The following is a 23,511-nucleotide window of genomic DNA, read 5'->3' on the forward strand; positions in this document are numbered from 1 at the left end:
AGTAGAAAATAGGTTTGGTGATGATCATCTGGTAGAGTGTACATCTTTTTTATCTCTTTAGATTTAGATTCTGTCCAAATGGAGAAAGTTTGGAACTATAGTCAGTCCTCCCAGGTGTGGACACCCTCCCAAAATCTCTCAAGAGCAAGGCGTAAAATCATTCAGGTAATGACAAAGAACCCAAGAACAATATCTAAAGAACTGCAGGCCTCTTTTGCTTCAGTTAAGGTCAGTGTTCATAATTAAACCTTCAGAAAAAAACACTGGGCAAGAATGGGATCCATTGGAAGAATAGCATGGTGGAAACCATTGCTAGCCAAGAAGAATATAAATGCTTGTCTCAAATTCATCAGTAAACACGTAGATGATCCATGAGTTCTGGAATAATGTATCATGGGCAGATGAATCTAAAGTGGAGCTTTTACGCTGAAACGGGCCCCATTATATCTGGCGAGAACCTAACGCTGCTTTTCAAAATCTCGAACCTCGCAACAACTGTGAAGCTTGGGGGTGGTAGTGTGATGGCTTGCGGTCAAACTTTTGAAATGGCCTAGTCAAAGTCCATTCCTAAACCCTGTTAAATTGTTGTAGCAGGACCTGAAAAGCGCAGTTCGTTCTCAAAGGCCTACAAATGTCACTGAGCTGAGGCAGTTCAGCAAGGAAGAGTGGGTCAAACTTTCTCCAAAGGCGTTGCAAGTCACTAATTATCAACTACAGAAAGCATCTGTTTGCACTTATTGCTGCTAAGGGTGGTACCAGCTATTGAGAGGAAGGGGGCAATCACTTTTTCATACATGTGGATTGGGTGTTATAAATACATAAAATGTCTATCACGTTCCCTTCTATGCATTATTAGGATTTGGTTTAAGATGTAATGTCATTCAGTGTTTGAAATTCAGGAATTCAGACAGGGGGCAAACACTTTCACCGCACTGTAAAAACATACAGCTAGTAACACTCGTAATACTGGCAGAAGAGAAAGAGAAGAGAAAGTGCAACATAGCCACTGAGACGTTATAAAGATATATACTTTATTAATTCTCTCTGGTAAAATAAAATTACAAAATAATTTCAACCTCAAACCGAAAATCCCTTAGCAATAGTTAATATTATTAAAGTCGGTATTAATACAGTGACCATTAACTGTCATGATGAATGAGAAGGATGCCATAGTATATTAGTAGTAAATATTCGCTATAACTGTGTTAGTAATCGTTAATGGTAAAAAATAAATAAATAAATAAACAATAAATAATTAAAATCATTAATTTAAAAAAACAAAAAAAAACAAAACAAAACAAAACAAAAAAACAGCTATACAAAGCTAGTTTTAGTTAACAGCATCATTTTCAATAATTCCAAGCAGATGTAATTCAGTATTCCGGCCACAGGATGTCACTATGAGACAGTTTTCAGAAAGAATGGTCTCTGTAGAAATGAGGGTCAGCAGGAAAGAGTCTCTTATTCCCAACATATACCATTAGCACAGGATCAGTTACACTCACAGAAAGACTAATTCTCAACTCTACAGTTTATTCCCTTGTGAGCAGCTGTTAAGTTGCGTGTGTGTGTGTGTGTGTGTGTGTGTGTATTGACTGGCTTCGGTTTCCCCTCGCTGCAAATGGCTGTCTCATCTTTCAGGTGGATAAAGACGCCGTTTGGATTCTAAAATGAGTTCTGCTTTCCCCCATGGTAACATTGAGGTTTTGAGGACTTTTGTATATGTATACCTCTGACCACATCCTTTGTTCCTGTTGCCTTATAGACAGCACTTTGGTAGCAGATATTGAGAGAGAAAGTATGTTTGTGTGTGCAAGACAGAGATTAAGAGCAAAAGAGTGCATGAGTTTTCAAATGCAGACATTCATGATAACAGTGTGAATAGGCTTTCGTGTGTATTCCACGAAATATGGCAGTTCTCATTCCGTGCAGAAGTGAGCGAATCGTCCTTGAAAAACGGTCCAACTGGCAGTGTTCAGTGGTGAGGATTTAGTGCATTGTTGTGTATGTGTGAGTGTGTGTGTGTGCGTGTGTGTGTGTGTGTGTGTCTCTGACACAGTGTTTGCGCTGGGTCTGAATTCCATGTCCTGTGAATAGATCGTAAGGGCAGGCCTGGCATGTGTCTCTGTGTTTATGTCTTGCCTTTAGTCTTAGAATTGACTAGAGTTCTTGTTAAAGGGATGCTTGTTAATATGTGGTTAGCAGTCAGGTAGAAAATGTGTCCTAAGCCATGGTGATTCATTTCCTGATGGAGGGAGAGACACTTTTTTCCTCCAATTAGTGCAGATTCCATTAAAGTATTTTGCTTCTCATTTAATTACTCTCTCTTATCTCGCTCACACTCCCCTCCTCCCTCATCATCAGCTTCGTATCTGTGTGCAACTCGTTACTTTATTCCCAAACTGACTTCACGCCGTTGAACCTGATTCCTCCCAGTCTTTCAGTCTCCACACCATTCCTTTTCCAGCTTTGGCAAAGCCTCCGGTTCTCAGCAGTTGGATGTACTGGTGTTGGGGCTTTCATCTGAGGCCTGGTTGTTGGCACTGGGCGTGGGTGTGATGAGGGCGGGCACGCTTGGGCTCGGGGTCTTGGCATCTCGCTCCTGCAGCAAGCGAATGAGTGCAGCGTGCTGCGCATTTAGTGTGGCTGAGAGGTGAGCAGGCAGAGCGCTGAAACCTGCCGTGAGCTGCTCTACTCTCTGCTCCAAGCTCAACATCTGGCGCTCCAGATCCTCACTGCGGTCATTCAGCTCAGACATGAGCTCATACATCACGCTCTGCATCTACTCTTACCCCAGAGAGAGACAAATAGAAAGACGTTGGCAAATGGAACGGGAGATGATGGGTGGGGGGACAGGCAAAGAAAGAGAAAGCGGGACAGAGGCAGACATGGAGAAGATGACAGAAATAGGTAAAGATAGAGAAAGACAGACAGAACAGTAAGAACCACAAGAAGAGAGGGAGAGATGGTTCAGGGGGAAAAAAACAAGATGAGAGACAGGCAAAAATATCAACCCAGGAACAGATAAAATGGACAAATATGAAGAAATGAAAAGAGGGAGAAACAGAGAGTTATGAAGAGAGGAGCAGACAGGCCAGAGAGATGGGCAAGAAAAATGAGGCGAGAGAATGGCAACAGAAAAAGAACAACCATTAGAGTATGCCAGAGAGGGATTGGGAGAGGGCACACAGAGAGAAAGACGGAAAATGAGAAAGAGACAGAGAGTAAGAGATAGTCAGAGACAGGAAAAGAAAGTGAGAAAGAAAAACGGTGGGAGCACAGAAGCAATGAAGAGAATAAATGATAGTGAACATGCAGAGGGAAACATTTATGTAGGCCACAACGTGTCAAAGATTCAGAAAGGGAATGTGATAGAAAGGGAATGAGGATGAAAAGACGTAACGGTGAGGTCATGAGGATTACTAAAAGAAAGAATAAGACAGATGTTTAGATAATGTTGTTAATAATAATAATAACTTTCTTTTGTATAGCGCCTATAAAAGTTGCTTTCTCAAAGCGCTTTACAAGAACACAAAAAAATGAACAAATACAATGCGAAACTATCAGTTTAAAAAATTTTCTAAGAAGACACACACACGCACACACACTCAAAAAGCAAAATGGAAAAAGAATTACGAATGACTATACATAACAAGAAAAAATTAGAAGTCAGTGTAAGGATTTTAAAATCAACTCGGTACCTGACAGAGCCAGTGCAAGGACTCTAGAATAAGGGTTATGTAATCACACACCCAGGTACCAGTCAGGATCGTAGCTGCCGTATTTTGCAAATATTGCAGTTTATTGAGTGCAGATTTAGAAACTCTGATGAGAAGTGTATTACAGTAGTCGAAGTTTGGGGGGGACAGCATCGACTGTAAGCACGCAATATTTCTGAGATAGACAAAGGAAGTTGTGACAGTGTTCTTCACATGAGGGTCAAATGTCAGACTGGCATACAAAATAACTTCAAGGTTCTTCAATTTACTTTGAAACTTTGACATTTTTTGTTACCTATATATATATATATATATATATATATATATATATATATATATATATATATATATTTTTTTATCTCAGAAATACAATTCGAAAGGAAGAAAACATCCACATGTTGACCTGGGTAAAAGTGATAGGTAAGGCCGAGTGATCTTAAAAGCTGACCAAGTGGAAAAATATAAATGCTAAAAAGTAAGGGGGGAAAGAACCGAGCCCTGAGGGACACCAGTGTGAACAGGCCCAATGTCAGACTTGTGACCACTCATAGATACGAACTGATTGCGATCAATAAAGTACGATATTAATCACTTATTTGTGTGTAATATACGATAAAATGGTCTGACTGTGTAACCCAGCGGGTTCCTGAGGCGAGGCAGGTAGAAGAGCTACTTAAAGTTCTAGCTAAAGTGTTCTGTTGTAATCATGACTGTTTTGGATAATTACTGTATCTTGAGGCCAAATCTTTTGGGATGGTGGTGTTTCATGCTGTGTTTTGGAATTGGAAGGCTGCTGGTGGCAAGCACGCTTTCTTACATGAATGTGTTATGAATGTTAGATGTTAACCTTTCATGCATAGTGTTCACACTTCTGAACAGCCAATTTAGACAAAAAAAAAAAAACAACAACTTAGACTAGTAAAAAAAACTTTCCAAAATGAAATTCTCTATAATACAATTATAATATTTCTATAATAAAAACGAACATTTCTGTAATACTTTCTCTTCTCTAATTTAGTCTTCAACATTAAATATTTTAGACCTGAATGGTAACTTTTTTTTTTTTCCTACAAAGGCATTTAAAGATTTTTTTAAATTATTGTTATGATTTTTTTTTTCCAGGTATAATGTTTAATGGTTAAGGTTTTTTGCTCATGGCATACCTACACATACAACTACGGCTTTTTTTATATGTGATATTTAGGCAAAATAAAAATTCATATATTATGTGAATTTTTAAGTAATAATAAATGAAGTGAATATGCTCATAATCAGTTTTTGCATGAAAGGGTTAAAGAGTTGCATAGCAGGTGAGATTTGTCATATTCTCTATATTTATTGATCAAGTGCATCTGCTATTTTCAGTTTAGTAATAAAACTGAATTTTCTCAGTATCTTAATTCCAGACATTGATTTGTAGCACTGACCTTCTTTTGTTAACTTTTGTTTGCCTTTGTTAAAAACCAATATGGACAGTGGTGCTTGAAAGTTTGCGAACCCTTTAGAATTTTCTTTATTTCTGCATAAATATGACCTAAAACATCATCCGATTTTCTAGGTCATATTTACGAAGTCCTTAAAGTAGACATTAATTGGTCATTTATTTATTGAGGAAAATGATCCAATATTACTCTACATATCTGTGAGTGGTAAAAGTATGTGAAGCTCTAAGCTTTAAGCAGTTAATTTGAAGGTGAATTTAAAGTCAGGTGTTTTCAATCAGTGGATGACATTCAGGTGTGAGTGAGCGCCCTGTTTTATTTAACGCATGTTTGAGGAAGTGTATCATGGCAGGAATAAAGGAGATTTCTGAAAACTTTAGAAAAAGAGTTGTTGATGCTCATCAGGCTGGAAAAGGTTACAAAACCATCTCTAAAGAGCTTGGACTCCACCAATCCACAATCAGACAGATTGTGTACAAATGGAGAAAATTTAAGACCATTGTCACCCTCCCCAGGAGTGCTCCACCAACAAAGATCAGTCCAACAGCAAGATGTGGAATAGTCTGAGAAGTCACAAAGGAACCCAGAGTAACTTCTAAGCAACTAAAGGCCTGTCTCACATGGGCTAATGTTAATATAGTTAGCATAAGAACACTACCCCATCTGTGAAACATGCTGGTGGTAATCTCATGGTTTGGGCCTGTTTTGCTGCATCTGGGCCAGAACGACTTGCCATCATTGATGGAACAATGAATTCTGAATCATACCAGCAAATTCTAAAGTAAAATGTCAGGACATCTGTCTTTGAACTGAATAACAAAGAGAAAGTGGGTCATGCAGCAAGTCAATGGCCCTAAGCCCACAACCTGACCTTAATCCAATAGAAATATTGTAGAAGAACCTGAAGCAAGCAGTTCATGTGAGGAAACTCACCAACATCCCAACAGAACAGTTGAAGCTGTTCTGTACTAAGGAATGGGATAAAATTCCCTCAAGCCGATGTGCAGGACTGATCAACAGTTACCGGAAACATTTAGCTGCAGTTATTGAAGAGGGCCACACCAGATACTGAAAGCAAAGGTTCACATACTTTTGCCGATCACAGATATCTAATATTGGATCATTTTCCTCAATAAATAAATGACCAAGTATAATATTTTTGTCTTATTTGTTTAATTGTGTTCTCTTTTCCTGCTTTTAGGACTTGTGTGAAAATCTGATGATGTTTTAGGTCCTATTTATGCAGAAATAGAGAAAAACTTTCAAGCACCACAGTAAGTTAATTTCAACCTAATTTCTAGTATGATCATGGACCAGAACCTCAAAACATTTTCCTGTACTCTCAGTGGTGCGGTGCTGAGGTTTTTTTTTTTTTTTTACATTGCTTGAATACCATTAATAAATTATTAAATAGTCAGTGGAGCTCAAATTAAACAACAGGCAGGAGTGGCTGGTATAAATGGGCTAGCAGGATTAAGTCCCCTCTGACTTTTAAAGATACTCCGCTAATGGTACATTTGGTGTTTTTTGGTTTTAATGAATGAGTTATTAATTGTTACCCTGTTTGGTATTAGGAGAAACCACTGCATTAACGTAGCTGCCTATCTGCCTTTACGTGTGTGTGTGTGTGTGTGTGTGTGTAATAGTTTGCCCCACAACCTCCTTATTATTCCATCGATAAAACATGGATACAGTACATTGCTCAACCCTAATAAATTCATTGTCACGTGACTGAAAGATATTAGATTGAGACTTCCCGTCTAATATCATGACCAGCCGTCACCGGTAACAGGTCTAGATTTTGATTTGCATTATGTATTTGAAATGATGGAATTCCGTAACTGTTCTTATACCCTCAGGTTTTCCATTCTTTTCTCAGTATTCTCAGGAAAATTCTTGTATGTGCTAATCGCACGTATGTTACAGGTGAATAAAGTGTACTGTTTCTGAACAGCAGTGCCACATTTGTCCTCTGATATTATTTTTAACACTTCTGTTTTCCCTCACTACATGGAAATAACAAATGGCTACTTACAGTATAAACAGATTATGTCATTTATTTGATTTTATTTCACGTATAGATGTATGAGTACATGAATGCTTAAAACCCATTCTGAGTATTAGCAAACCAAAATTGTTTACACCATTTTTGCTGTCTTGAAAAAGCCAAAAATATCTGGGTTCTGTTCCTGAAGTCGACAGCTATAACCTAACAAAGACCTAACAAAGCATAGGAACAGCCCTTAAGATGGCGATGATGGGGATTCCCCGAAGGAAAACAAGTGAGTGGAATTCAACAAAGGCATTTAGAGAACGCTAAGTGATACACAGTCACACAGAACGCTTGTTTTCCGTCTCAGACACATGTATACATACAGCCTAAGATTCGCACTCTCTCTGTCTCTCTCCTCTCCTAGTGTCTGAAACTCACACACACTATGAACTTGTTGTATTAAAACTGGTTCGTTCTCTCTCCATGTCTCTCCACAAACTCCCACTGACATCCCTGCTTTAACAGTGGTTCTGGTTGCTAGGAGACGCAAAGCTACAGAAACAAGCAGGTCAACATGGAAACAGAATTACTGAGATATATTTGGGCAGGCAGAGCTGTGTGTGTGTGTCACTTTGGAGGTGATAACAGGAGGTAATGATGCTTGTGCGCATGTTGAGTTGTACAGAATCAGAGTATTTGGGTGAACGCCCCAATTTCTCAATAGATGTCGGTTTGTAAAAATGCAGGTGTGTGGTGAATGGTAATGTGGTTAGGTGTGCTCTCACCTTTGAGAGGTCCACTAGTGTATTGGCCTGGTCACTCAGTTTTCTTTGCTCCATTTTTACACTTCGCAGTCTGAAAACACAGAGACGGAGACACACAATGTATTATTGCAGTAATTCATGACAGTATCCTGGCCAACATCACCAAATTGTTCGTAGCTTTGTTTGCAGTTTAAAACATAAAAAAAGGTGAATGATATAATTCACAAAATTATAACACCATAGCTTCCATCGAACACGACTGAGTAAGCACGCTAACGTCAAAGCAATCATGCCTTTCCCAAATAAAATAAAACCTGTTGACAGTTGAGAACAGTAAAATACAATTTTATCAGATTTACTTCAATTGTTGGGGTCATTACATTCCAGAAAGTTTAGAAAAGTTAGCTGGACACGACATCACAATCTGGTATAAAGCTGAGACTCAATGTATAGTGCTGCTGCAAGTCAAAATGGACGAATCCTTTAAGCAGCAATTTATTATAATGCCCATATCATATTCTGAGACAATTTTTTTTTAATAATGATGGAGAAAATGATTTAGGAATGATGGAAAAATACGCATAATAAGCATACAAATATTACCATATTTGTTTTTTACCATTTTTGTTTTTCAAAGTTTATGTTAGCCATTTTGGCACAAATCTCTAGTGTGGGCGGGGCTTAACAGCGATTTATTCTCACTGGCTAGTGAGATTTGGATCGACAACTCCCTGACCTCGAAGCAGACACTTCAGTGATGTGAATTTTGAATTTTGTCAGTTCTGAATGCGGTTCTCTGTATAGTAATAGTGTTTGTACTTTGTAGTGGAAATTACTTCCTGACTTACTTAGTCAGAATATTAGTTCATAATTACTATTTGAGGTTTGGATAGTCTCATACTCTCATACGGGTATTTTTTGGAGATTATGTCTCAGGAGCAGCACGGAGTGTCGTCGTCATTATCATCCTCCTCCTCAGCTGGACACTCCAACCGTCGATCCTAATCTACAGCCGTCAATCCAAATCTCACTAGCCAATGAGAGTAAAACGCTGTAAAGCCTCGCCCACACGAGAGGTTTGTGCCAGAATGGCGAATGTAAACTTGTGGAGCATAAATGAAAACTTTTAAAGCGTAAACGAAAACTCTGGCAGCACATTCATAAACCATGATTAGCGAAAACAAATCTTAGAAAAATGTTAACAAAGAAAAGCTGTTTATTTGAAACCATGTTAAATTTTTGCCCCTGAGCTCACTTTTCAGTTTCAGAGTGTTTTTCTTCTTTCTCATTAGTATATTTTTGTTCGTTTCTTGAAAACAGTCAATACTTTTGGCAATTTAATTCTATAAGGGAATAAATTAACATACAGTAATTGTAGACTTTATGAAAAGAACATCTTTTTGACTTTGTTCAACCTGGGTTTTATGTAGCCAACTGCACCATCTGCACTTGAAAGCTCACTTCATTACCTCACTTTGAAAGCTAGTTAACAAGCCGGTTAGTTAACAGCCAGGGAGTTATCAAACTGAAATGACTGAAATTAGTAAAATTTATTTGTACTTGGTTTTGAAAGTAATCAACAGTAGTCAATTAGTGTTGCTTACTTTGAGCTTGCTTGCAGGAGCTACACACTACTTTTCATGTACTGTACTGCAAGAGGCCACTCACGTGACTTAGGTGATATGCACTTCCACAAGCTGATAAAAGCATGATACAGACTACTGAAATGCAGTATCTCATACCTAATGGGACATATCTGATCCAGAAGATCAATTTAGCTCATTAGAGTATTCAGCAGTGTTGGCAGTTGAGTTGGAACTGACCTTTTCAGGTATGTAGATCTCCAGGAATTGGGATCAATCCTACTGTTAGGTCAGGCAGGCTAACTGCTGCTAAAGTACTCCAAACATAACTGTTAGTGAAGCCAAAATGCACTTCACATGCTCTTTGGATCTTCTGCAATCCAGCTGGCTGCAACTAAAGCTCCTGTTATTATACCAGTGTGAAAATGCCAAGCTATGCCATAGACAATGAGTAGGCAATGGAGATCATCTGCCTGCTTAGTCTAATTTGAAAGTATATTATGTGCTTGTTATTGTTTGGGTACATGTGAACATCAGATGGGAATCAATACCAAGTGTGATGCTTGGAAATCGATTCTCAAGGAGTGTCTGAGAATAAATAAAGGAGGCTGGACTGAGTATGTATGCATTTGTTTTTCTCACTGGTGGATGGCTTGCAGGAATTTCCTCTGGTGCTTGCGCACACGCGAGTGATCGATCTTCTTCATCAACTTGGTGTGTTTGTAGATCAGCCATGTTTCCCGAAGAACGTTGGCTGCTGCATTCTTTATCTGTAAGGACACAATGCCATAACAACTCCTTTAGCAACAGCTCGCACCCAAGAAGCAGATCTCAAGAGAGAAGTCCAAGTAAGCATGCTCCTGAAGCATACGCATGCAAGACCAAAACACTTCTCATCTTGGCAGAAAGAGTGTTTCAAGAAAAGATTTGCTCATATCATGTTAAAGTGCACCTATTATGCTTTTTAAATGTGTCTAATTTTGTTTTAAAAGTCTCATACAATAGGTTTACATGCATCCAAGGTCAAAAAACACTTTAATTTTCTCATAATGTACATTGCAGCATTACCTTTTTTCCCAGTGTCACAAACGACCTGTTCAAGGATCCGTTCATTCTAAACTCCTCCTGTCAGAAAGCCTACTCTGCTCTGATTGGTCAGATGTCCCAGTCTGTTGTGATCGGTCTACCGCTTACAACGCGTGTCGGAAAGGAAACGCCGTTTATCAGATCCGTAATAATGTCGGTTTTACCGTAGCAATTTGAGCCCGAGTCTGATAGTGATGCATTGGAAGATCAACCCGAACCACCATCGCAAGCACGACGAGAACAGGACGTTTCTCAGTGGTAAGTTTATATGTAGTTTGACAATCACGTGAGTTAGCCGGTTGTTAGACAGCTGTGCACTGTCTGTACATGTATACAACACAAAACCACGTATTTGGAACACTCCGTAGAAAATATATACATAAATAATTAATCATACTTACAGGTTGTCCAAATAAAGTGGGTACGGCCGCATCTTTAATGAATAATCGTTTCGCAAATCCCACGTTGACTTCAGCTAGATTTGAGAAGCAGTCGTCAATTAACTGCTGAGGTATCGTTTTAAAATGAATTCTAACCACTGATGCTTTATATCCTCATCCTTTGGGAGTCCATGCAAAGTGGTTTTGGTTTTGCAGCACAGAAAACGACGTCTTCTAGACATGAACCTAACTATTTCAGGACGCAACCGGAACTGTAGTGTTTGAGGGCGGGTCAAAGTACACGTTGCTCGCGAGCAGCCAATGAAGACCAGAGGTGGTTTTTTTGTTACAAACCTACATAGGTTCATACAGGAAGTAAGTCTGGGATTACTAACGACTCGTTTCAGCTGTTTAGAATCGGTTCTTTCTTTTGGGAGTCAATAGCTCCATTTGTCGTGCACTGTGATTTTTGAAACGTTGCAGACTTTTTTACATTCACAAACAGCTATATCTCCTCTCAACACTCCTTGCCCAGAAATAAGACAGACGGTGTAGTGCCCCCAACCGGCAGTCTCTCTGGGCTTCCAGATCCAGACTCAAGTGGTACACACAGGTGTAACAGCCTTGACGGATTTGAAAGTTGTCCAGCAGTGACAAAACTAACTAGTCTGGGGGTGCCATTTGTTGACCAGCACTCTGGTTCCTCCGCACGCCAGCAAGGTGGCTGTATCATTGACCTTTTCTGTATCAGAAAAAGGATTCATCTGTTACAAGACCAACATCAGACGCCCTGCTGCCGACGTCCTTATTGGATGCAGTTTAACGTCATGTCCAGGACCAAAACAGCTATATAAACAGCTATATAACACATTACATGAATGGTAATATATGAAAAAGCATAACAGGTGCACTTTAAGTACGAATCTTTATAGGTCTGCTTTTTTTCTTTTCGAGACAAAATTATCAGAGGGACGTGTCTGTTACAGCTGTAGTATCCATTATGGTGGTTTCATTTGCCATTTTAAAGATCCACTCATGATTCCAGTTAAATCTGAATCTTGTTTCTGTACAGTAGGTTAGTGCCACTGACATATCATACTGCCAATGATTAATTAACTAAAGAGAAATTGGTTGAGGGAAAATGATTGAGGAGACTTTGCAAGGGTGGTGCAGGGAAGACAGAAGCTTCCCATATTTAATAGCATCCTGATTTGGCGGTGTTCCTCTGGCCACTGGATGGCATGGGGGCATGCTTTTTTAGCTTCAGATTTAGTATGACAGTGCTTTGATTAAATAGCAGAGGTCAGTGTTTTTAATTATACAAGTGTTAACCTTCAGCCATTACCGCACAGGTTTAATCTGATAGAGAGAGAAAGATATGTGGGAGTCATCAGGTCCATACTAATACCCAGGAAAGGTACTGATTGTCACAGCCTAATACACACCTATATAGACTCATGAATTAAGGGCATAATGGTATGCCAAATCTGATTGGTCAGAAGTTGTGAATTATTTCTGTATAATGGCACGGCTCGGACCCGAGTTCGATGAACATGAACGGCAGGATTATATTAATGTGCTGTTTCCAAGTCACAATCCAAGTCTAATAATAATAGATAATAACGTGTAAAAAATAAATAAATTAAAAAAAACTATAAGCAAGCAACTTACTATCAGAGAGGGAGTTGTGTAGGACTCAGGAGCGTGCTCCAGTTTGGATAAGGCTGAAAGTTTGTTTTGATTTTTTTTTTTAAATTTGTGTTTTTTCTATGAATAAAATAATTTAAGTTTAAAATGCCATTTACACTCACCATCCACTTTAATAGGAACACCTGTACACCTGCTAATTTATGCACTTATCCAATCATTCAACCATGTGGCAGCAGCGCATTGCATAAAATCATGCAGATACACGTCAGTATCTGCATGGTTTTATGCGTGAACATTAATGGCCGTTAATGTTCTCATCAAACATCAGAATGGGGAAAAATATGATCTCTGTAACTTTAACCATGGCGTGGATGTTGTACCAGAAAGGCTGGTTTGAGTATTTCAGAAAATGCTGATCTCCTGAAAATTTCACACACAACAGTCTCAAGAATATATAGAGAATGATGTGAAAAACAAAAAACATGGAGTGAGCGATAGTTCTGTGGGTGGAAATGCCTTGTTGATAAAAGAGGTCAGAGGGAATTGGACAGATTGGTTCGAGCTGCCAGGAAGGATATAGTAATAGTCATAAATCACTATTTACAACTGTGGCGAGCAGAAAAGCATCTCAGCATGCAAAAAACATCTACACTTTAGGTGGGTGGGCTACAACAGCAGAAGACCACATTGGGTTCCACTCCTGTCAGTCAAGAACAGGAATCTGAGGCTATCATGGGCATGGGCTCATCGAAACTGAGTAGAGCAAGATCTGGGGGGGAAAAAATGGTCTTTTTCCAGTCTTCAGATGTACTGTTTCAGTGAGTCTGAGCCCATGATGGCTTCAGATTCTTCTTCTTGGCTGACAGGAGTGGAACCTGATGTGGTCTTCTGCCATTGAAGCCCACCCACCTCATTAACAAGGTGTTTCAGCCTGCAGACCCTCAGCTCACAGGATGCTTTTTATTTTTCGCACCATTCTGTATAAACTCTAGAGACTCTTGTGTGTGAAAATCCCAGGAGATCAGCAGTTTCTGAAATACTCAAAACCAGCCCATCTGGTACCAACAACTATACCATGGGTAAAGTCACAGAGATCACATTCTTCCCCCATTCTGATGATTGATATGAACATTAACTAAAGCTCTTGACCTGTATCTGCATGATATGCATTTATGCATTGTGCTGCTGCCACATGATTGGTTGGCTGGATAACTGCATAAATGAGCAGGTGTACAGGTGTTCCTATTAAAGTGGATGGTGAGTGTAGACATTAAAAGGAGCCATAACTGTACCAACATTCCTTAATTATAAAGTAAAAAAGTAAAATTATAGCATTTTAACATCTGATTACCCCAAAAGTAAAAAAAAAAAAAAAAAAAAAAAAGGAAAATTGTATTTAAGGATTTTATTCCCATTTCCTCTGAAAGACAACAATGCACCGATTTTCTAAAATCAACTGCTATTTATTGATTTCATTTGCGTTTAATTTAATATGTAATACATTAAATATATAGGCTAAATAATGAATGTGACAAAAAAAAGTCTAGCTTATCCACAGCCTACAGACTAATAGGCTCATCTTATTTTTTGTAAAAGAGCAAATAACCTTCATAAATTAGTCAAATTCGTTATATTTACATTTGACATTTTATAATAAATATCGAGCCTCCAGTTACTCCTCATTTGTCATCTCCATGTTATCTCAGATAGAATTATCTTAACCTAATTTAATATTATCCTGAGATTTTAGTCTATAGAAATTGAATGAATTTTTAACAATACTTTTTTAAATATTCAACTGCTGTTGCCACATTGCTTGGCTGTCAGTTAGGTTTCAATCATAGTAACATTTCATAAAGCCAACAGTCTATCAAACATTTGTTATGCTATATTTAGATAGATGGTAATGATCCTGTCAGTACTGCATAAGACATATAATTTGAAACAAAGTATTGTGAGAAGTGATGTTTTTCATTCTGCTGCTATTTATAAAGGATGCAAGACAAATCAGTTGTTTTATCACAAAGCTCCTCTGCAAGAAAAAAAAAAAAAAGGCTCCCAGCAGGGGTTCCTCCATTCTTCTAAGAGAGTCAGACTCACAGGAAATTATTATGACTGTGAAAGGAAAACATGTCATTTGCATAGCACTAGGTGTGAGAGATATGTCGATTTTAGATCATGAATGATTAAAATGTCTCCACAATCTGTTTTTACATTGAGATCACGTGTACCGTGATACTAAACACATTTTGTCCGTTGCGCTGAAAACGCTCAGACATGGCATCCCAAGTTGTCAGCAGCATTTAACATCAGTTATGTGGAACTGCTGGATTTTACACAACAGACACAGCGTCAATAATGGTTGTTCACAAAATATGCAAAGGTATAGCTCATCAAGGAAACACGCCAAATGTGTGCCGAAAGCCACACATGGAAAGCACATGAGTGTAACAGCACCGTGGCCAGAAACAGTGCTGGAGCAAGGAAATGCCTCATGACACTACTTCTAAGTGCTAGAAAGATTTCACTGATGCCATGACCTTTCACCTGTCAAAGGATATAATACCAATCAAAATAGTCGAAAATGAGTGGTTGGGGGGGGGAAAAATCACCTGGTCTTTTTCCAGTCTTCAACTGTCCAGTTTCAGTGAGTCTGTGCCCATGATAGCCTCAGATTCTTGTTCTTGGCTGACAGGAGTGGAACCTTATGTGGTCTTCTGCCTTTCAAGACGACCCACCTCAAAGTTTGAGTTGAAGTTTAAAATGCCATTTACACTCACCATCCACTTTAATAGGAACACCTGTACACCTGCTAATTTATGCACTTATCCAATCGTTCAACCATGCGGCAGCAGCGCAATGCATAAAATCATGCAGATACAGGTCAGTATCTGCGTGGTTTTATGCGTGAACATTAATGGCCGTTAATGTTCTCATCAAACATCAGAATGGGGAAAAATATGATCTCTGTAACTTTAACCATGGCGTGGATGTTTTACCAGAAAGGCTGGTTTGAGTATTTCAGAAACTGCTGATCTCCTGAAAATTTCACACACAACAGTCTCAAGAATATATAGAGAATGATGTGAAAAACAAAAAACATGGAGTGAGCGATAGTTCTGTGGGTGGAAATGCCTTGTTGATAAAAGAGGTCAGAGGGAATTGGACAGATTGGTTCGAGCTGCCAGGAAGGATATAGTAACTCATTAATCACTATTTACAACTGTGGCGAGCAGAAAAGCATCTCAGCATGCAAAAAACATCAACACTTTAGGTGGGTGGGCTACAACAGCAGAAGACCACATTGGGTTCCACTCCTGTCAGCCTAAAACAGGAATCTGAGGCTATCATGGGCATGGGCTCATCGAAACCGAGTAGAGCAAGATCTGGGGGAAAAAATCACCTGTTTCAGTGAGTCTGATCCCATGATAGCTTCAGATTCTTCTTCTTGGCTGACAGGAGTGGAACCTGATGTGGTCTTCTGCCTTTGAAGCCCACCCACCTCAACATGGTTATAAAAAGTGCTTATCTGAGTTACTATAGCTGACTTCCTGTCAGCTCAGACCAGTCTGGTCATTCTCCTCCGACCTCTCTCATTAACAAGGTGTTTCAGCCTGCAGACCCTCCGCTCACAGGATGTTTTTTTATTTTTCGCACCATTCTGTATAAACTCAAGAGACTCTTGTGTGTGAAAATCCCAGAAAATCAGCAGTGTCTGAGAACACATTCCCCCCAACCCCCCCCCCCCCCCCATTCTGATGTTTGATGTGAACATTATTTAAAGCGTTTGACCTGTATCAATCACAATAGCTGAAAATGAGGGTTTGGGGGGAAAAAAAAAATCACCGCCATTCCTCAGTGGTAAAGAGAATCCTGAGAGAAAACAGAATGCAGAGAGGAGCGCAGTACAAATTTTTGACATTGTTTTCAATAAAACTTTGGGAAAAATTGGAAACCAACTCAGCCAACGTATACAGCATTTACACACTAAACATACTAATATTAAACACCCTATTAAGCACAATATTACTTTTCCATTTACTTCACTTTTAAATACTGAAGACTGTAAGTAGATTAGATTACTTAGAGGTGATGTGATTTTATTTTACATCCATGCTTGATTACTTTCTTCTTTTTTTAAAAAAACCTTTGAAATTTGTTTGAAAAGGTACTCTGGCCTTGTGGTGACTGTTATTCTTTTTCTTTGAGGTAATGTTTCCTTGTAGAGCTATATTTTCATCAGTATTAATTTGGTTTCTCTATTCAGTAACTTTAAAACTTAAAAACCAACATGAAAAATATGTGTAATAAGATTGTGGATCATAGTCCAACCTGAAAATATTGTGATATAGTTTTGCCAGATTGTCCATCATGATATGTACATAGCACAGTAAAGCCTCACACCCAGTGTTCCTGGGATACACTCCGGATTCAATGTAACCCTGACCAGGATAAAGTGACTAGTAAAACTCAGTAAGACAGCATTTAAATTGGACTACTAGTAAAAAAACAAAATAGTGCTGATTTGGTTTAATGATATGTATTACATTAACACGGTTGCCAGAGTCTGCAAATGTCCATCTTTGCTGTAGATACTGCAAATTAGTAATGTGCACCACTGTTAACTGGTTTCCCATGCTGAGATAAGAAGAAACGTCTAGCTACCTTTTCTTATGTCCAGACATTTGTGGTTAATTTCAAGTCTTTTGTGTGCGTTTTTTTCTTTTTGAGTATTTTGCCGCAACTTTTCCGAAGAGCTTCTGCAGGAGACTTTCTTTAAAACTGCACATTTACGTAAAAACCTTGTATTTGCTTGCATTCTCTTGTTTTGTCCTGCTGGATTCTGCTACACACGCCTAGTCTGTGTCACGTCAGTGTCAGATTTGGTGCCAAACTCCCATCACTCACCCTCACTCACACGCTATCAGTCACCTGACTTTTAATCATGCATACCCTATTATATACACGCCTATATACACCTAAACACACTGGGCATTAAGCCAGTTGTGGAATAACACTCAGTGTATTTTTGCCTTTGTTGTTTATCTTGCTATTATGGTTTTGACTGTGTTTTGTTACCTTGCTTCATGATTTTTCCTATTCTATGTGGTTTGCTGATCGCCTGAATCACTGCCTGTTTCTGACACTGACTTTGCTTCAGGTTTTTGATTGATGGCCTGTTTTAAATAAACAAGGCACATTCTCCTGCTGAAAGAGGCCACTGCCATTAGGGAATACCGTTGCCATGAAGGGGTGTACTTGGTCTGCAACAATGTTTAGGTAGCTGGTACTGTACATCTCAAAGTAACATCCACATGAATGCCAGGGCCCAAGGTTTCCCAGCAGAACATTGCCCAGAGCATCACACTGCCTCTGCTGGCTTGCCTTCTTCCCATAGTGCATCCTGGTGCCATCTCTTCCCCAGGTAAGCAACGTACATGCAACTGGCTGTTCACATGATGTAAAAAAACGTGATTAATCAGACTAAACCACCTTCTTCCATTGCTCCATGGTCCAGTTCTGATGCTCACATGCCCATTGTAGATGTTTTCGGTGATGGACAGGGGTCAGAATGGGCACTCTGACTGGTCTGCTGCTACACAGCCCCACTGTGTTCTGACACCATTCTATCATAGCCATCATTCACTTCTTAGCAATTTGAGCTACAGTATAAGCTCTTCCGTGGTATGGGACCAGACGGGCTAGTTTCCACTCCCCATAGCCTTTGGCACCCATGACCCCATGCTCCCCAATGCGCATCAGTGAGCCTTGAGCACCCATGACCCTGTCACCGGTTGTCCTTCCTTGGACCACATTTGGTAGGTACAAATCACTGCATATCAGGAACACCCCACAAGACCTGCCGTTTTGGAGATGGTCTGACCCAGTCGTCTAACCATCATAATTTGGCCCTGGTCAAAGTCACTCAGATCCTTACGCTTGCCAATTTTTCCTGCTTCCAACACATCGACTTAGAAAACCGACTGTTCACTTGCTGCCTAATATATTCAGAGGTGCCACTGTAACGAGATGATCAATGTTATTCACGTCACGTGACAGTGGTTTTAATGTTATGGCTGATCGGTGTATATAACGGTAGAGGTAAAGTACACAAAGTTTTCCAGTGAAGCAATGTTTCAGACAAAACTTCATCAGATCTGTAAGTGCTTTAGAGGTCGTGCTAAGGGTCCAGAAAGAGAAGATTCAGAAGTATTTTTTAGCTAGTCCTGTGGGGTTAGAGAAGCTCACTTCCACTCGCATATCTTTGTAGAGGAATCCTGACAGCTTGCTTAAGTTACACGTACAGGGCTGGGTGAGCAGAATGCTACTTAGCTGGAGAACATAGACTTAGAAACTGAGCTTTTGGATCTTAGTTCATTTATTGTTCCTTCATTACTTCACTGGTCAGAGTTGTGTAGACTCTCAGGAACTAGATGCAAGGTGGAAAAAAAAACCCACCCTAGATGGGATAACAGTCCATTTCAGGACACCATGGACAAACTTCACAAAATTCACACACTCATTTGCACTTAATTATAGTAGAGTAAATAAGAATAGTTAATACACCTACTGGCATATTTTTGGGGGGTGGGAAGAAACCAGAAAACCCAGAGCAAACCCACGTGGACACAGAAAGTAACCCGCACTCGGGATCAGGGACCCTGGAGCTGTGGGGCAGCAACACTACCCATAGGGCAACCCTAATTTGAGTTGGATTTTATTTAAAGCATTTCCTTACGTTTAATTGAAGCTCTGTTGTTTTTATTTGGACTTGGACTCTGTTGTGTGTTCTTGAGCCCTGCTAGTCAGTGACGTGATCCGTTTTCCTGCCAGATTCACACTGCTGTAAAATGCAATTACTTTCTGATAAGGAACTGTGTAGTACCTGTTCCAGTTAGGGCCTTAGATTTGTGGGTTAAAAAAAAAAAAAAGAAAAAGTTGAAACTTTAGAAATTAAAGTTTAGAATGCTATATAAACATGAAAAGAAGCCATTCCTTAATTGGATTCCCTGATTTATCTTATCATAGGATGCGTTGGATCAAAATTCAAAATGTAAAATGCAATGCATACATAACCATTTACATCAGTGCTTTTTTGTTCAGGAGTGTATGTGTGTTGCTAACAGAAATGAGCCATCTTTGCTTTGATTCGAAATGTACAGTATGTTAATCAAAGAGAGATGAGTGGAAGGAAACACCCACCCATTTTTCTTTTTCCTCTCCAGTTCAAGGTAAACTCCGTCTCCAGGGCAACTGTGCTATGATGTAATCATTACATTTATTCAAAGTTCTGGTCATGTTTCTGACAGTAACTGCGTTCGTAACCATAGTATCGGCCGACTCGATGTATTAATCCACAGAATTGTATGGCGGAGGCATCTGTTTGTGAAATAATAATACGGGAAAAAAAACATGGATTCCTTTCACATGCTCCCTCCCTGTCTCACTCTATCTTTTTCTGAAGGCATTTAAGGCATTTAGCGTTCCCCAATTCACAGATGACACGCTTCCAAAGATAACAATATTCCAATAAATATTGTTATCTTTATCTGAGATGCAATTATTGATCGCTGGATATCCTCTCTAGCTACTGTGCGGGCAATGATAGAACCTACATATTTGATAGTGGGAGCTATTTTTGAAGCGTGGGACTTTCAACTACATGAAAAATTAAAACAGACCTGAAAGGAGGAAGGGAGGAAAGGACGGTGAGAGAAGAGAGTCAGAGAGAAAGTGAGAGAGAGAGAGAGAGAGAGAGAGAGAGAGAGAGAGAGAGAGATGGAGTGATGTGTAGAGAGAGAAGAAGAGAGAGGGCTGTTATGTTAGTGGCTGTTATGCAATACTGTGATCTAACTGAAACATTGGTTTGGGTTGTTGTCTGCATAACACAGTGCTTTTACAAATCTCAATATAGTGTTAGGGTTCTATGGCCCAGTAATAATCAAACGCTTGGTAATGAAAGCTGTTGGGATATTTGATGTTTGCTGTTAACTGACTTGTTAAAAGGATGCCTCTTCATCTTCATTATTTTATCAAAATAACAGTTAATTTTTTTCTGTAACTAAGACAACAACCAGGTTTTCAAAATCTTATAGTGTGTTTAAAGGGAAATCTCCTTACTGTTGTAAACATCATACTAGTATATAATTGCAGTCCTAATATATGTAAATGTTCTCTTTTACCCTGTGAGGTGGACAGCATACTATATACGTGTTTGTGTTTGTTTGTGTGTGTGTACCCGTTTTGTGAGCTGTGTGTCCATCATGAAGTTGTGCACATGCTTCTCAGCCTTGGTAAGCTCCAGCTTCCTTGCTACCACGGCAACAACCAGCGCTGTGCAGCCTGCCCCCTGGTAGATACATAGGGAAAGAAAGAGAGAGAGAGAGAGAGAGAGAGAGAGAGAGAGAAAATGAACAAGAGAATATAACAAAAGGAAGAGTATAGCCATTCTGATTTTCCATGACAGGAGTGAGATAAAGACATAAACGATGAAAGAGAGAGAGAAAAGTAAGTACAAATGAGAGGAAAGAAGTTTTGAGGAATCTTTTTTTCCCCTCATAGTGATGAAGAAATGGCAGAATAGTCCCGAATTGGAAGCACAGTCCCATTTTAAGATGCTTTCTAAACATCAGTCTTGCTGTATAGATGCATCAGATTTCAATATGTCACATTTACCACATACTTTTACAAACCTCCAATCACTTTATACCAAACAGGACAGAGTGATAAAAGCAAAAATTTGAGCGCTGTAGAGAACCCACTGATCACATTGTAGGGGAAGAGAGAAAGAGATGAATCTGGGGAAGAAGGAGGAAAACATACAGTAGAAAGAAAAGCAAATGGGAAAGGAAAACCATCAGAGGGGGTGGTAATGAGGTTGTCAGCCTGCTAGATGAATTTGGCTTAAAAAGTGGCTAATGAAATGGAAGAGTACTCACACAGTGCAGTGTAGACTGAAACCACTCAGAAGATGGATATGGACCCAAGCTCATCAACCCAAAATCACTAAAGACATGATAAAAACAAAGGCCACTTCTCTGGACCTATTTGCTCATATCTGGCATCAATTCAATCATAATGCCTCTTCATGGGAAACGTTTTAAGGGTTTTCCAAAGATATGATTTGATTCTTCTGAAACGGACTGCTGTTAAATTATTAATCCTAAGAAATGTATCCAATGTAAACAAAATAAAATTAAAAAAATGAACAGTACTCTTTAGTTACAGCCCTAGTAACAAGTGCTGGTATATACAAATATAATACTCTTTCAACTACAACTGTTTCAGTGTCCTGTATGAATTCTGAGCAGAAACTTTGCATCATCTTATAATAATGACCAGTCCTCCCATAGCTTATCTGAAATCTTTAGCTGTTTTCATTGTTCTAAAGCTTTAGGATTCTCCTACATGAAGCATTCTGATGCTGGTTGTTTGGTTTGGATTGAGGCCTGTGCGTTAGCTTTGGTTCACATACTCACTGCATAACACACTCTTGGAATTCATTAAAACTGAACAGGATTAATGTTTCTATCATTGATTGGAAGTGTGCCAGCTCTCTAAACAACTGCACTACATCATGATAATTCACCATGCGGTGTAAAACATTTGATCAACTGTGTGTTGTCTGCTTAAAGGAATATATATATATATATATATAAATTTTTTCTTTCTTTCTTTTACTGCGTTCAGCATAGCTTCTGTTCTTTTAGAATTTGGGGTATTTATTCTTATTTTGTTTTGTTTCACTGTCATTTATATTAAAAGCTTTAATCAGGAAATAATCACTACAGCATTTCGAATTCTCAAATGGTCAGTTGATTAAACAGCAGCTGTGCTTGTTCTACTACATCGTTTTTAGAGCAATATCTAATTCACAGCAACTTGTATGGTGGATGTGCCACAAAATCTAAGCTAATGATAAATAGATTTTAAAAAGTGTTGTTATTTAAGAAACAAAAAAACTATAATAATAATAATAAGAAGAAGAAGAAGAAGAAGAGGAAGAATCGTGTTTAATTATTCTTACTGTTAAATACATTCTGGAAAATCGCCCACTTCTGGGACAAAATTTTATATTAAATGTTTTCCATTCAGACAATAAAGCTCTGCCTGTTCCAGCTGCTCAAGTGGTAATAATGTGGCCCTATCAGTAGTCACTCACATCATACTCTCCTCTGAACTGTGTAGGAATTATAGTGCTTTTTCATGAATACATATCAGTCTATTTTAGAGGACTACAAAATTAAAACAACAGTTCTTCTGCTCGGGTGTAAGAATTGCACAAAATGCCAAAGAAAGTATAACCTAACTGTAGCTAACAGACTGTTTAGCTCTGCCTTATGTGGTTTTGAAACGAAGGAAAGAGAGAGACAGAGAGAGACAGAGAGAGAGAGAGAGAGAGAGAGAGAGAGAGAGAGAGAAAATAAATACAGAGAGGCTGATAGCTCCCAATGAGCAAGCAATAGATCGCCCTGGCATCCAGACCCATGTGCCAGTCTTCTAACACCCTCCCCCCCAATCCCCCACTCCTTTGGGGCAGTGGTATATTCCAACCCAGTTGGCCTTCAGTGTTGTCATAGCAACAAGTCCCATAATTCCACCTATAGAAAGTCATTACAATCACTCAGGACAAGAAAAGAAATCATGTTCTGTTGTCTTTCTCACTGTCAGTTTCTTTCATTCTTGCAAGACATTTCTTACCTTGTAGCCACAGTATCCTACACCTTCCCAAAACACAAAATGGATGACACGCAACTGTCATGAAAAATTATTTGAAAACCCTAGCAATAGTTTCTCTATGATCTATGTTGGTCTATGATGTGTGGGTGTAAGGCAGAGGCTATATTAGGTTGGCTAAACAGAGGCTATATTAGGTTGGGGTTTTGTGTGCGCC

The 23,511-nt window shown here is 39.1% G+C and overlaps 1 protein-coding gene across 1 annotated transcript in view; it reads right to left on the minus strand.

The window, feature by feature from the left end:
• Positions 1-2,488: 2,488 nt before the first annotated feature.
• The window catches only part of kcnn3 (potassium intermediate/small conductance calcium-activated channel, subfamily N, member 3), a 92,530-nt gene continuing 71,507 nt past the window's right edge, over positions 2,489-23,511 (minus strand). The window contains exons 7-10 of the mRNA XM_053614212.1: positions 20,857-20,967; positions 10,144-10,271; positions 7,940-8,009; positions 2,489-2,782 (exon numbers count right to left, since the gene is read on the minus strand). Of these exons, the coding sequence (XP_053470187.1) occupies positions 2,489-2,782; positions 7,940-8,009; positions 10,144-10,271; positions 20,857-20,967 (603 nt within the window). The remainder of the gene's footprint in view (positions 2,783-7,939; positions 8,010-10,143; positions 10,272-20,856; positions 20,968-23,511) is intronic.

The sequence above is a fragment of the Ictalurus furcatus genome, chromosome 1 (genome assembly GCF_023375685.1).
Source record: "Ictalurus furcatus strain D&B chromosome 1, Billie_1.0, whole genome shotgun sequence".
NCBI lineage: Eukaryota > Metazoa > Chordata > Actinopteri > Siluriformes > Ictaluridae > Ictalurus > Ictalurus furcatus.